Source organism: Mastomys coucha, chromosome X, assembly GCF_008632895.1.
Source record: "Mastomys coucha isolate ucsf_1 chromosome X, UCSF_Mcou_1, whole genome shotgun sequence".
Lineage (NCBI taxonomy): Eukaryota > Metazoa > Chordata > Mammalia > Rodentia > Muridae > Mastomys > Mastomys coucha.
The window spans coordinates 129,284,194-129,298,313 of record NC_045030.1 but is presented as its reverse complement, the minus strand read 5'-3'; the positions used below and the strand labels follow the sequence as shown (position 1 = coordinate 129,298,313).

Genomic DNA, 14,120 nt, shown 5'->3' with positions numbered 1-14,120 from the left:
CCTGGTCCCAATCAGCATCAGCTACGTAGCAAAGTATAATAGGCTGCGGGAAAATCATACCAGCTTGCTTCACAAACTAGAGGCACTCAGCTTCTCCAACTAAGGGCTTGATTATCAATGCTCTCCGCTCTGGCCGGAAACCAGGTGTTCAAAATATATGTATATAGGGCGGCAGCTGTGGCTCCCCACACTTTCGGAGCTATTCATTGGAACTTGATAGGCATATCTACGAGTATCCAACTGAAGACAATGTTGCTCCTCTCCCAGAATCAACTAGTAGCCGATAGTTGAGCAGTTGGGAATCCAACCCCACAAGCCCTTCCCTGTAACACAGGATTGATTACTGACAGCCCCGTTCTTATGGCTGAATCAGGCCCAGAAGATTCCATTTCACAGCCTGTCTCCGTGTCTTCTGGCTTTTACATTTTTGTCCCTTCTTCCACACTATTCTCTGAGCCTTCGAAGAGATACTATAAATATCCCATTTCAGGCTGAGCACTCAATTGTCACTTGAGCTTATAGTTTCATCTTAGCCCAGTATCATCATGGTGGGAAGCGTGGCAAGTTTCCACCATGTCATGGTGCCAGGAAGGAGCTGAGTGATGATACTGGACTAAACTTTGGAAACTATAAGCCAGCCCCAATTAATGAAATCCTAACTAAAACAAAGGCCATATTTTAAATTTTCTTTTTTTAATTTTTGTTAATTAAATAATATTATATGTGTACAATGCACTCTTATCTCTCAACTCCAACTAATTCTCTCTTATCTCCTTCTCAGCTCTGCTAACCTCCCATTCCACCATCTATTTACTACATTCTTCATCACTGGTTTGGTTTTGTGACTCCCTAAGCCCATGGTCATACAAATGACTCTAATTCAACTCATTAGTTTAATGACATATTTTTACTTAATTAATGAATTTTATTCTTTGATAATTTCTAGTTTCTCTTCCACTCCCTTCCCTCTTATTTCTCCTCCACTGACAATAGCCCCTTTCTTCCTTATTAATCTTGTTTCCATATTCATAACTTTTCTTTGAGATGTACAAATATGAACAAGGATACTACTCAAAGTGTACTCAATTCTCAGACAAAAATCTCATTAATGCTCATCACCAAGTGTCTGATTAAATGACATGTAATTCATTCTATATGAAACAATATTTGTAGTTGCTAGAAAGCATTTTGTTTAATAACTGCAAAAAACTGATGAAAGAAATTAACCTAAGGAAGCAGAGAGTAATATTCTGTTTGTGGGCCAGAATATTTACTATTCTTAGATGCCAACTCCTCTTAAAATTCATCTATTGATTCAAGGCTATATTAATTGAATCACAGCTAGAACTTCTGCATACATTGTCAAGATGAGTCTAAAATTCATATGAGAAATTACGAGTAAGAATAAAACAAACTCAAAAAGCAGTCTTAGAAGAATAATATTGCTTCATCTCATGACATTATCAAGCTACAGCAATTGAGGTCTAGGGTAATGAATCAGTGCTTAAAGCACTTGCTGCTCAAGGGTGAGGCCCAGAGTTTGGATCCTCAGAATTTACTTAAATGCCAGTTAGGCATGGGAGCCCACTTGTAATTGCAGCCTTGGAAGGTGGAAGCAGGTGATGCCCAGAGCATGCTTGCTGCCATAACTAGCCCTACCAGCAGGTTCTCTCTTGATGAAGAGACCAAAACTCCTTGAATAAAGTGGAAAGCAACTGAAGATGATCCCCAACACCAACCTTAGACCTACACGTGCATGCATACCATTTTACACACACACACACACACACACACACACACACACACACATCCAAACACATGCCATTATATAAACAAACATGCATATACAATTTTACATGCACCTACATATAACAATGGAAAAAGAAAAATCATAAAGAACAAAAGCTATATTAATTACAAGATATTGTGGCATCGATTTCAACATATATAAGTGTAACAATGGAACATGGTATATTCCAGAAATATTGTTACATTTACACAGTAACAATAATATGGGTATAAAATATTCAAAAGTTTACTTTTTAATTTTTGGTGCTTAACAGTCAAATAGAATTTTGAATTAAATGTGGGACAATTGATTTTTGACAAATATATAAAGGCAGCCAAGTAGAGAAATAAGAACATTGCCAACAAACAATGCTGGAACTTCTGGATGCTCCCCTGACCAAAATAAATAACTTTGACCTACAACTTGTAATCTATTATTGAAAACTCAACTTATTTTAGTTGTTAAACCTAAAACCATAAAATTTTAAAGTTTTAGAGAAATAAAGTATAAAATATCTGTGATTTGGCTAGACAAAGATTTCTTATAACACATATTGTTAGAGGATTGAACTGAAAATATTTTCTCACAGTCAGTGCTAAATTTATTCTCTTATAAATGTTTTTTATAAAAAGCAATTTATTTTATTTATTTGACATTTTCATGCATTAATGTAATAAATTTATTTGTTGTCTGTCTGCATTTCATTCATTAAGAATAATTCATTATCATTCATTAATAATGATAAAGTAATTATTATTAACATAAAATAAATGTAAAATTCATGAAAGTATGAGGGAAACTTGTTGAGAATAAGAGCCCCATTGGGAGTGTGAGAAGAATGACAGAGGGAAATGCAGACAGACAACAAATAAATTTAGTACATTATTGCATGAAAATCCCAATCAAACAAAATAAATTGCTGCTTTTTATAAAAAAACATCTGTAAGAGAATACATTTAGCACTATGAGAAAATATTTTCAGTTCTATTCTCTAACAATATGCTGGTACCTGGCATATTACAAAAACAAGACAAAACAAAAGAAAAACTTCAAAACCTCTTAACAAAACTTGGTGTAATGGTCTATCTTGTATTCCGAACACTTGGGAGGCTGAAGCTGAAGGTCTGCTGTGAGTTTGAAGCTAGCCTAGACCTCAAGGGAGACCCTGAATCAAAGCTAGAACTTTTAACACCAACAATATATATTTTAAAACAATGCCTTCAAGTTTTAAATGTTTTTAAATGACAAAAGATTTACAAAGACTTCATTGAAGATATATGGGTGGCAAATATACATATGAAAAAAGGACAACATCATTAAGCACTAGGCAAATACAAATTAGAACCACTAAGAGGTATGGAAAAAAAATTAAATGAGTAGCCATAAGATGTACTAGCAAGGATGGAGAGGAACAACTTTTACTCACTGTTTTTGAAAGATACCAAACTGATACCACTCTGGAGAAATTAAAACTAGAACATACTGTATAACCTCTACACACCTCATTTTTTAAAATTCAGAAGCAATAAAAGTATATATCAAGAAACAACTTGCACATCAATTCTCATAGTAGCTTTATTTTCTACACCTCAAATCAGATCCCAATACCAACTACCAGTTGAATGTGTAAAGCAACTATGGTAAAGACATAGTGGACTATTACTTGACACATGACATGGATAAAACTCAAATAATTTTGTTGAATGAAAATAAGCTGTAGGGCCGTGGTGGCGCACGCCTTTAATCCCAGCGCTTGGGAGGCAGAGGCAGACAGATTTCTGAGTTCGAGGCCAGCCTGGTCTACAGAGTGAGTTCCAGACAGCCAGGGCTATACAGAGAAACCCTGTCTCAAACAAACAAACAAACAAACAAAAACAAAGAAAAAAAGAAAAAAAATAATCCAATATCCCTCCCATGAGTAAAAGCTCCATGATCTTTAATATATAATTATAGAATTTTATTGTCTTTCTAGAAAGCAAATCAGTAGTTCCCTCAGGATGACAAGAGAGCATTACAATGAGGCATGTTGGGCAAAGGATCTGTTTTGTACTTTGACATAGTTATGGTTCCATACATGTCAAAACTTAGTAAGTGATGTACTTTCTATGGAGTCTTCACTTCATATACTGTAAGGTTATATTATACAGTAAGGTTCTGTCTGTTATAAGCTACAAACACAGGGAATGACTAAGGTAAAAGTTTCCCTGCTTTTGAGCAAAAGTCTGGATAGATGGTTTGAGAATCAGGGTGAGTTATACATGGCTTGCATTTCCAAATCTGATGGAACTTTTATAGGATTGTGTAGGGAACATATTCAAGGCTTGGTCATAAAAAATTGTATACATTAAATATTTGGTTTAATGTATATGAGCTACATGTCAATAAAGTTATAAAAGCTTGCGGTACATTATATACTAATTTGTAGGGATAGCAGATCAGAGGAAAAGGCAAATTTGGTGAATATGGTACTCTAACTTTTGAAATGAATAAATTTGTACACTATGCAAAAAATATGAACTAGAAGACCATATTACATATAAAAAAGAGCGACATAAAATAACATGAGAAAATGTTCATAACAGAGTTGGGTAGCAAGAAGTTACAAATAGTACTACTTAAAATAAGATTTATTTCTTGACCGAAAATAGTAAAGCAAGTAACTCAATGGTCTGACATGTAAGGATTTTTCCCTATTATCTCAGACTAGGAACTGTCATTTCTATCAGGAATGTTGGAGAAATCAACCACACCCTCAACATGCCGAGAAACTTTCTGAAAAAACAGACTGCTAGAAAACACCATCTATAGGACGAAACAGCAACTTCTCACCTTGGTTTCCTCTTCCAATATTCCTGAAGTTGCAGTACTGGGCCTAAATCACTCTGGTTAAGTTTATTCTCAATCTTAGAAAGTTGAAATACAGAAGATGGGATTGCCTATCAGAAACATTTGGCCTTTCATATAATATGGGAATAAATTATGATTCACTTTAAATTGTAGTTATGATTTTGTAAGGAAAAATAAAAGCAGTTAGTTTTCTGAATGCATGCTATAAAACAGTATATGGAATGATTCTGGCTCTTTCACAAAAAGTACATACAGAAAAATAGGGTCTAGCTTCACTTTCTTTTGGACTCCTACACCTACATCTAACTTACACAATAAAGTTGTGGATACCAGGGGTGACCCTAGCTGAGATTCCTACCAGAGGGGGATTTAGAGACTGAAGTGGCCACCTCCTATAGCCAGACAGGACTTACAGAGGAGGTAGGGAGACATCAATCCACCCACAAAATTTTCAACCCAAAATTTGTCCTGCCTAAAAGATGCACAGGGATAAAGGAGCAGAACCTGAGGGAATGGCTAACCAATGACTGGCCCAAGTTAAGTCTCAGCTCATGGGAGAGAGCCAACCCCTGACATTATTAATGATACTCTCCTATGCTTACAGACAGGAACCTAGCATAACTGTCTCCTGAGAGGCTTCACCCAGCAGTGGCTGGAGGCAGATGCAGAGACCCACAGTCACACATCAGGCTGAGCTTGTGGAGTCTTGTGGAAGGGTGGGGGATAGGATTGAGCTAGTAGAAGGGGATAAGGATTCCACAAGACCAGGAGTCAACTAACTTGGGCCCATAGGGGCTCACAGAGACTGAACCACCAACTAAAGAGCATACAAGGGCTGGATCAACGTACCCTACACATTTGTAGCAAATATGCAACTTGGTTTTCATGGGGGCCCCATAACAATTGGAGTGGGAGCTGTCTCTGATTCTGTTGCCTGCCTGTGAAGACCCTTCTCCTTACCTGGACAGGCTGGTTGGGCCTCAGTGGGAGAGGATGTGTCTAGTCCTGCAGGGACTAGATGTCCCAGGGTGCGGGCTCCCCTTCAGTGCATAGGAGAGGGGCAGTGGAGCTAAGAGTTTGTAAGGGTGAGACTAGGAAGAGAGGAGGGAGTGTGATCTGGATATAAAGTGAATCAAGAAATAAATTATTGAAACAAAAGAAATTTGAAATACAGTAGATGGGCTTACAGATCAGAAACATATAGCCTTTCGTGTAATATGTAAATAAATCATGATTCATTTAAAATACTGATTATGATTTTGCAAGGGAAAATGAAAAAGCAGTTAGCCTTCTTAATGTATGCTATAAACATGTACAGAATGATTCTGGCTCTTTGAAAAAAAGTACACACAGAAAGATAGGATCAAGCTTTACTTTCTTTATGATTCCTACATCTACATTTTATTGACACAGTAAAATTTTGGAGACTGGTTTCTCACATACTGCTTGGTAAAGTACATATATTCATTTCAGACCTGCCATCTGGCCACTAGCCAGACAATGACTAGTCAACATGAATTTGGAGGGAGCCAAAACTTGTTAATCTGGTAGGAGACATTATCCATCAGAAAATTAAACTGCTACTAAAACCAACAGTCTCTGTGCTATGAAGGCTATCACCTAAAAGGGGGAATGAGTGTCAAGGTGGTATTGTGAGATGGGTTCTAGTGGAAGAAAAGCCACGTATGCCACCTGTGCTGTGAAGAGCTAGGGGAAAGCACTTATTGGTTATAATAATGATTGGGAAATGCTCAGGATGAAAGATAATAAAAGCTAACTAGCTCACAGGATCACCATAAAAGGAATAAAACTTGTAGAATATGCCAATCTAAGTATGGGATGAAAAAAATACTTCCTTTTCATGCTTACCTTTTTCTTCTTTGATGTGACATATAAAATAGTTTAAAATTTGAATTTTAAGTATAAAAGTAAATTTTAAAATGAGTATATTATAGATTTTGTGTAATTCAAGGCTATTTTGTATTCTGTAATGAAATGTTTGATGTAGTTGGATAAAGGGAGAAATAAAAATCACTCTTATATTTAATGGCATATAGTAACCTCCCTCCTTTTTGAATCAAGAGTGCACATTTGGCAATAGGCATATATATATATATATATATATATATATATATATATATCTCATATACACAAACACACAGTGGTAAGTACCATCAGATATCTTTATTTGCATATGCCTTATTTCTGTAACTAGATTACAAGACCAGTAGTTTCTTTTTGCTATCTGGAGCCACAAACAGATCTAAGCAGATACTAATCCTGAACACACTGTACTTCTGAGCGTTGGATCACAGTTTCCTTAAGTAAAATGTTAAAAATCTGCTAATCTAGATAAGATAGAAATCAATAAACTTTTTTATCTCAAGATGTAATATTTATTTAATACATCAAAAATGCTCTAGCTTTGAGCTAGAACCTGCCACAGGTAATAACATGTAAAAGATGTTAAGACAAAAATGCGTGAGCAGTAATTACCAAAATATTATGCAAAACTCTTTGGGCGTGTACAGCCAACCAAATTTTGGACACTGTTCAGTGTTCTCTATAATTTCTGGGTCACTTTACATTCTTTCGATAATCCCCTTAACTTCACGGAATATGGCAGTAAGAGTATTGTAACTCAAGTGATCAACTACTACAATCGAGCCCTTTCTAATATGCTCCTTTATGTTAATAAAGATGGCCACAGCACTAACAAGATTGGCTTTTGCCTCTTTTTGGTTAAAGATGAGTTTTAATGCTGTTAATGCCTTCATATTTATCATATCTCTGGCTGCCTTGGGATTTTCAGACATATTCAAAAATACTTTCAAAACAAGATTCCTAGTCTTACGATTTCCCTGAGACAGCAAATGGAAAAGCTCTGAGAAGTAGCTAACTACAATGTAGTGATGGACAGACTCGGTAGTCAGCTGCGCTATTATCTTTAACCCAGATTGCTGGCCAGGTGAGTTCAAGGGGAAAGATACAGTTTCTTTACACATATGCTTAACGTGAAATTCAACCTTGTGTTGTCTGTCATCCCCGGAAGAATTCAGAGTAATAACAGCCTTTTTTATACTAACCTCAGGAGAAGAAAAACTGAGCAAGCTTTCAATAAGTGTCACCACACCCACTTCATTAATGAACTCCTGGGCAAATGGATGAACTTTATGTATACCCATTGCAATCTGTGCTATTTTATGAATAAGAGGGTCAGTAGTGGACTTAAGTATGTTAACAAGCTTTTCAAATTCCGGAGAATCCAAATAGCACTCCATTTTGCAAGGGCAAGCAAAGGGCTTGATGCCATTCTCTTCTCTGATCTTGATTTGCTGTCTAATTTCATCTAACGTCTGGATGCAAGGGTCAGAACCAAATGGATCCTCAGGTATAGCCTGTAGGCTGGAGCGAGCATTCTTAGTACAGGTCGTTGAAGTGTCCTCTTCATTTGAGGCCAGAACAATAAATGAAGAGGACCTTGCCTCATATGAATCCTGGGATCTATAACCCAACACTGCTGGAGTTACAGCAGGAGCTTTGGGCCAGATGGTTACCTCGGACCAGTCCTTTGGCCTATCTTTTTCATTAATTTCATCCACTGGCTGAGGTTTAACTATTTTGAACACAGGTTTAGGATCAGAATCAAAACTAGTGTCATCACCTTCCCAAAACCAGTTCCCAATAACGTTTTCGTTTTCTTCCTCCTCCTCCTCAGCACCTGACCTAGACTTGTGGCTGGTCCTAGGTGTGGGCTCCTCAGCACGGGCCTGGATACTAGTATTCGGTTTATTTTCACACTTAGCAACAGGATTATTACTGACCTCTTCTCCCTTCCAGAACCAGGAATTAATACCAGAATCTTCTCCAGCCCAGAACCAGCTATCACTACTGGGCTTATCTTTACGGGTGGATCTAGCAAACTTGTTCTCAGGCCTATGGCTGAAATCTGATGTGCCTTTTACCAGAGCCTTAGATTCTGCTCTCGCTCCTTCTTTTGCCTCAACAACTACCTTGCCCTTAGACCCTGCCTTCGCCTCTGCCACTGCATCTGATTTAGAGCCTGCCTTTCCTTTCCCTTTGTCCCGGCCTTTGCCGGCACCTCTGCATGCAGTAGCAGCCTCCCTCTCTGCCAAAGCCCTGGCTTGTGCATTTGCTCTTTTTTCTAGTTTAGCCTGTGCCCGACCCTTATTCTTTGAACCAGTCATGGTTGAAGCACACTTATATATACCTGTGTATATACAGTTATATACACCTATATTTGTTCCGGGCTGGTATCTTTATACTTGTTAACTTGATCAGAGAGAAACTTGGGATAAAGAGTCCAAGACAACTGTAGCTTCAGTCGTTAAGAAAGTCCCCTTTTTGGACATGCAGTCTCTATCAATGGTAGGGACACATTAAAGACACACTCAGGCTAGGGAGAAGACGATGATTTCCAAAGGCAGACCCGTTGAAAGCAATCTTCTCCCAATCCAAGTCTACCAGTGGAGAAAGACCTAAGGTAGGAAAAAGAAAGACTTTGAGCGCCCTCCAACTTTGGTCTTTCATACAGATAGCTACACAGAAGGAGATTTGAATTATGGGCTTGAAGGTGTGGATTAGTAGAAGATTCTGCTATCTCATTTTACTTCTTGCGTATTTGCATCCAGCCCATTCTTCTCACTCCATCATGTACAACGGTGATAGCAGGTAAGCTGGCTGGAGTGGGAGAAGCTAAGGAGTACCCAGCCCCTTTGGTCCCACACTGGTATATACCATCAGGTACTTACAGGCTTTCAGAAAGGCTTCACTAAGCTGCACTGAAGTGATGGGATTATTTCCTCCTTCCTCACTTTCACTGCGGAAACGCCTCCCAATGGATTTCAAAGGCAGAACTATAGACAAAATTACACATGGGATTAGAACTCTAGTATTTAATAGACTGACCTAAACTTGTATCTCCATGAATCTCAATACTTCCTCATACCCTGCTCTCTCTTATGGCTTCTCCTTACATTTTCGGACCCAGTATCTGCTAATTAGCTATTGATACAATCTTTGCTCACTGGCCTCCCACTCTCTGTAATGGATGTGATGGCAGCAATGTCTGGCAAGCTGGAAAACCTTGGGTCCAAGGTAAGATCTGGTTTCATCTGTGTGTGTGTGTTAATGCTCACATTCATATTCACCTCGAATCCTAATAAAGTCTTGTTCTCTCGCTTACCTTCTAAGTGAACAACTACTTACAAGTCTCTACAGGAGCGGATCTCAACCTTGCTAATGCTGCAAGCCTTTAAAAGAGTTCCTCACTTTGTAGTGAACCTAAATCACACAATTATTTTTGTTGCTACTTTATAACTGTAATTTTGCTAGTTAGAAACTGCTATGTAAATATCCGATGTGCAGGATGTCTGATATGTAACTGTTATGAAAGGATCATTTGATTCTCCCCTGCCCCCGAGGGGTCACGATCCACAGGTTGAGAAACATTGCTCTACAAGAACCTAGAAAGAAACATGTGTGTGGATAAAAAAGACAGAGGCAAAAGGCAAGACCAGAAATAACAACAACCACCACCCACTAAAGGGATTGAGATGACAGAACTCCCCTGAAAAGGTTCATAGCCCACGTTTCTGTATACTTAAGGTTGCTAAATGTCTCCCACATGTTGTCAGCCCTGCCCCAATTATTCCTCAGATGTGCTCAAGCCCTGTAATCTGTCTGAATATGCATCTTCCCAACTGTAGAGACATGCATTTTCCCATTCAGGGACTAAATTTCTTCCTCTGAGGAAAAAATACAAGGTGTAAAAACAGACAGTGGAACACATACAACTGTATTCAGGAAGAAGGCAGGGAAGCTAATGAATACAATAATTTCAAGGTCTTGTTTGAAATACCAGCCTCCCCATGTATGGGTAGATCTTGCCTCATGTGTATCGATGCCAGCCTTACCACAAAGCAGGGTTCTCGGGAGATGCTGCTCTTCTTCCCACTAAAGAAGAGTCCTCGGGCTGGAGAAGAGTCAATCTATAGAAAGCAAAAGATAATGAGGAAAATATAAAAAATGTTGACCATGGTATAAAATTATTAGGTTTATGGACAGATTTCCAAAACCCAAGTTCAAACACTTCTTTTAAAGAATTAGGAACAAAGTAAATGATCTCTACCAACTCTCATGTGTGACCCAAATGGCCACCTTCAGAAACAGCATATTTTTTTTTCTGCTACTGCTTCTGTCTAAAAATACGAGGGACTACAAAAAGTGGTTGGGGATGATATATGGGGTCCCAGAAACAGACACTTAACTCCAATAGTGAGTTCGAATATTCTAAATTGAACACTCACCTGCACAAAAAGTTCTCCTGTACTTTAACTCCATTCGAACATTGAAACAAAGGTTTAACGTGAAATGTTGAGAAAATGGATCCTGAATATAAAAGATAGGATAATGTCATAACATTTATATAGCTAGGAGTTCTGTATATATGATCAACTCTTTATCATGACCAATTCCTTGTGTTAAATTAGGTACAACAGTCTAAATATAGAAGGTAATGAAGGTGTATGGAGGGCAGATGAACATTTCATTCTTATGTTGTGATGTCTTCATAATCGCCCCTCTAATTATGTTTCCCCTTTCCCAGAATGCACCACTCCTACCACCCTGACAGGAGACTTTGCCACCAAGCAGGAGCCTTTGGGAAGAGTCAGCACCCACGATGCAGGGAACAAGGATCCCTTTCTGGAATAAGGGCCAGGTAGAAAGGCGACTCACCAAACCGCTAAACCATCAACAGAGCTGGCCACCTGCCCCCAACCCATGAACAGCAACCTCCAAGGTGCACCATCCCGAGCTCCCGCGCCGCCATTTCTCCTATAGGCGCCTCCCCCACAACCTTTACGGGGCCCAAATACCAAGAAGGGCCTGGGGAAAAGGTTGCTGCCAGGCAATCTGCTCCACAGGCCTCCAGACCCTCAGACTCTAGACACTCCAGCAGCCGCCCGGGACCCGGTTTGGGTTCTCCCCTCTTCCTCCTCCCCACCGCCTGGGGTCTCCGGGCTCCGCACACACTCCAGGGAGCAGCCGCGACCCGCTGGCCTCCACTGGACTGACAGGGCCAGGCAGTGGTCCGCAGAGCGCGACCGCCCGGAACTCTGAACACATCTCCACTTACCTGGCCAGGCGCACGGCCCAGGTCTCCGGGTTCCCCCGCGGCCCCCTCCTGCTCCTGGCTGGTCTCTGTCCGCCACAGATCCTCCCCCAGAGACCCCACCGCTTTGCGCGCGAGTGGAATGGCAGAAACGTGTCCCGCCCCTACGTCTCTGCACCAAACATCAGGGGCTTGCGCAGGATGCGGCAAGCCAGCTCTCCTGGAGGGTGTCGGGAAGGGGGCGGAGGGATACTGCGCACGGGGCTCGACCCCCCCCTCCCGGACCCACTGTAGTTCCGACTCGGAGTGGGCGGGGCCAGAGACTGCCCCATTCCTCTTAGAGGGGTGGGTTGCACCAGTGAGCGTCTGCAGACCCCTGTTCACCCTAATCAGAGACCACTACCACTATTTTTTTTTTTTGGTGCCACTACAGTGTGGGCTGGCTGAAATCTAGAGTCTGTGAGGGCTCTGGGGGGTGGGGCACTGTGGAAAGAAGGTGGTCTGGAGATGTGGAGCAGGAGGGAGCAGCGGAAGGATACTGAGTGCCCCTGCAGTCCGGAAGGAAGGTGGACATTGCCTTCCGCCTGCCCCTCCCTACACTCCATCTCTGCTACCCTTCAGTTCTCCATTCGTTTCTGACGCCAGCAGAAACGAAGGAGGGCTTTTAGTACTGCAGCTTGAGAGGGAACAGGTAGCCTAGCAACAGTCTGCAGAGAGGGCTCTTGATTCTTCCCTGTTTTTCTCTCAATGCTTCATGGAGTTCCTAGGGGAACAGAAATAGGAGCACCTATTACAGCTCCTATCACTGCCCCAGGGTAAAGCAGACTTCTGTCTCTGGGAAACCAACCAGAGGTATGGGGCAAAAGTCACTTTGCTTCCTTTTCCTTATTTGGACTAAAAACTCATCTGGTCACTTATGACATAAAAGAACTGGGGGGTGGGGTGGGAGTGGGGTGGGGGAAAGTAGGTGATAGGTCAATCCAAACAGAATGTATGAAAGAAGCCTTAAAGAAAACAACTAGCATGCAAGCAAATTTTAACATGTAATTTGAAGACAAAGGAGTGTGAACAGAGGTACCCTGCATGGGTAGACCAGGCACTGCTCTCCGAAGATGTGAGTTATTAAATAAAAATCCCAGTACCAAGCACTGTGTCTTACTACTGAAAGAGGCCTCAGAGAAGTGGTTCTTAACCTATGGGTTGCTACCTCGTTGAGGGTTGAATGACCTTTTCACAGGGGTCACATATCAAATATGCTGCATATCAGATATTTACATTAGGATTCATAACATTAGCCAAATTACAGTTATGATGTAATAACAAGAATAATCTTGTGGTTGGACGTCACCACAACACAAGGAGCTGAATTAAAGGATCAAAGCATTAGTAAAGGTGAGAACCACTGCCCCAGAGGCACCTAAAACAACATAAGCTATTGCCACATCCTTTGTTGCACACCATAATTAGCTATTGAGACTCCATTGCTGAAGAATCACACTTTTTTCTTTTTGCTGTAGGTCAGAAAATCAATACTTTAAAAGATTTTAATTTGTTCTCTTTTTTCTTAAAACCATACTTTATTTTACATAGTAATACAAATTATATATTAACTGATGTAATACAAATTACACATTAATTAACACTATAATAGAATTGTTTGAATATAATAATATTATTTGAATAGAATTAGCTTTAAACAGAATAAAAGAGAATAAAAGAGAAAAGGATCAGGTTATATAACTTCTCTCAAACAGGTAAAGTGTGGGTAAAACCCAAAAATTTAATAAATGAGACAAAGAGAAGGTAGTTTTAGGTAATAAGGAAAGACAGAAGGTAGGCAAAAGGACACATGAGTCATGAAAGAGGATGAAAAGCTATTCAACTCCATCATACCTACGCCCCCCCCCCCACTGAATACATATGTTACATTGACCCTGTGATAGTTTGTATATGTTTGGCCCAAGGAGTGGCACTATTTAGGAGGTGTGGCCTTGTTGGAGTAGGTGTGTCACGGTGGGTGTGGGCTATAAGACCCTCATCCTAGCTGCCTGGAAGCCAGTATTCAACCAGCAGCCTTTAGATGAAGATGTAAAACTCTCAGCTCCTCCTGCACTATGCCTGCCTGGATGCTGCCATGTTCCCACCTTGATGAGAGTAGACTGAACATCTGAACCTGTAAGCCAGCCCCAATTAAATGTTGTCCTTATAAGAATCGCCTTGGTCATGGTTTCTGTTCACAGCAGGAAAACCCTACTAAGACAGAAGTTGGTACCAGGGACGAGGGTATTGCTATGATAGGCCTGACCATGCTTTTGTTTGGAAGAATATGGATTTTGGGACTTTGGATTT

The 14,120-nt window shown here is 40.2% G+C and overlaps 1 protein-coding gene across 1 annotated transcript; it reads right to left on the bottom strand.

Moving 5' to 3' along the window:
* Positions 1 to 6,801: 6,801 nt before the first annotated feature.
* Bhlhb9 (basic helix-loop-helix family member b9) lies at positions 6,802 to 12,007 on the bottom strand. The gene is made up of 5 exons (XM_031368402.1): positions 11,796 to 12,007; positions 10,966 to 11,047; positions 10,573 to 10,647; positions 9,409 to 9,513; positions 6,802 to 9,135 (listed from the first exon to the last, which is right to left on the bottom strand). The coding sequence occupies exon 5, from the start codon at positions 8,842 to 8,844 to the stop codon at positions 7,219 to 7,221; it is 1,626 nt and encodes a 541-aa protein (XP_031224262.1). The 5' UTR covers positions 8,845 to 9,135; positions 9,409 to 9,513; positions 10,573 to 10,647; positions 10,966 to 11,047; positions 11,796 to 12,007; the 3' UTR covers positions 6,802 to 7,218.
* Positions 12,008 to 14,120: the final 2,113 nt, after the last annotated feature.